This window comes from Pterocles gutturalis, unplaced genomic scaffold (assembly GCF_000699245.1).
Source record: "Pterocles gutturalis isolate BGI_N339 unplaced genomic scaffold, ASM69924v1 scaffold40264, whole genome shotgun sequence".
Taxonomy (NCBI): Eukaryota; Metazoa; Chordata; class Aves; order Pterocliformes; family Pteroclidae; genus Pterocles; species Pterocles gutturalis.
The window spans coordinates 958-1,289 of NW_010137117.1; the positions used below are offsets into that span (position 1 = coordinate 958).

Here is a 332-nt window from a genome sequence, read left to right on the forward strand (position 1 = left end):
CCTGGTCTCACTGACCTCACCTTCACGGGTCTTGGCCCGCAGGGAGCTGTGCATGTGTGGTATCTCCCTCTGCAGAGCAGGCAGGGGCTGGACTGCAGAAGAGGGGACTAGAGTACATCTGTCTCTCCATCTCCTTGTCTCCTCCTGCGACCCTCCACAGCTCCATCCCAGGGTTGCCCCCCGCATCTCACACACTCTTCGAGTAGCCAAAGATGCCCACAGGCAGGTACTTGACATGCGTTGGCCACTGTGCTGCCAGCTGGAAAAACTTCACGTCGTTCCACTCCACCCCATCTATGGAGACTGAGAGGAGAGGGGGCAGTGAGGCGCAG

The 332-nt window shown here is 59.3% G+C and overlaps 1 protein-coding gene across 1 annotated transcript in view; it reads right to left on the minus strand.

The window, feature by feature from the left end:
- Window positions 1-5: 5 nt before the first annotated feature.
- LOC104468418 (phosphofurin acidic cluster sorting protein 1-like) overlaps window positions 6-332 on the minus strand; it is a 1,458-nt gene continuing 1,131 nt past the window's right edge. The window contains exon 6 of the mRNA XM_010082532.1: window positions 6-303. Within this exon, the coding sequence (XP_010080834.1) occupies window positions 188-303 (116 nt within the window). The 3' untranslated portion in view covers window positions 6-187. The remainder of the gene's footprint in view (window positions 304-332) is intronic.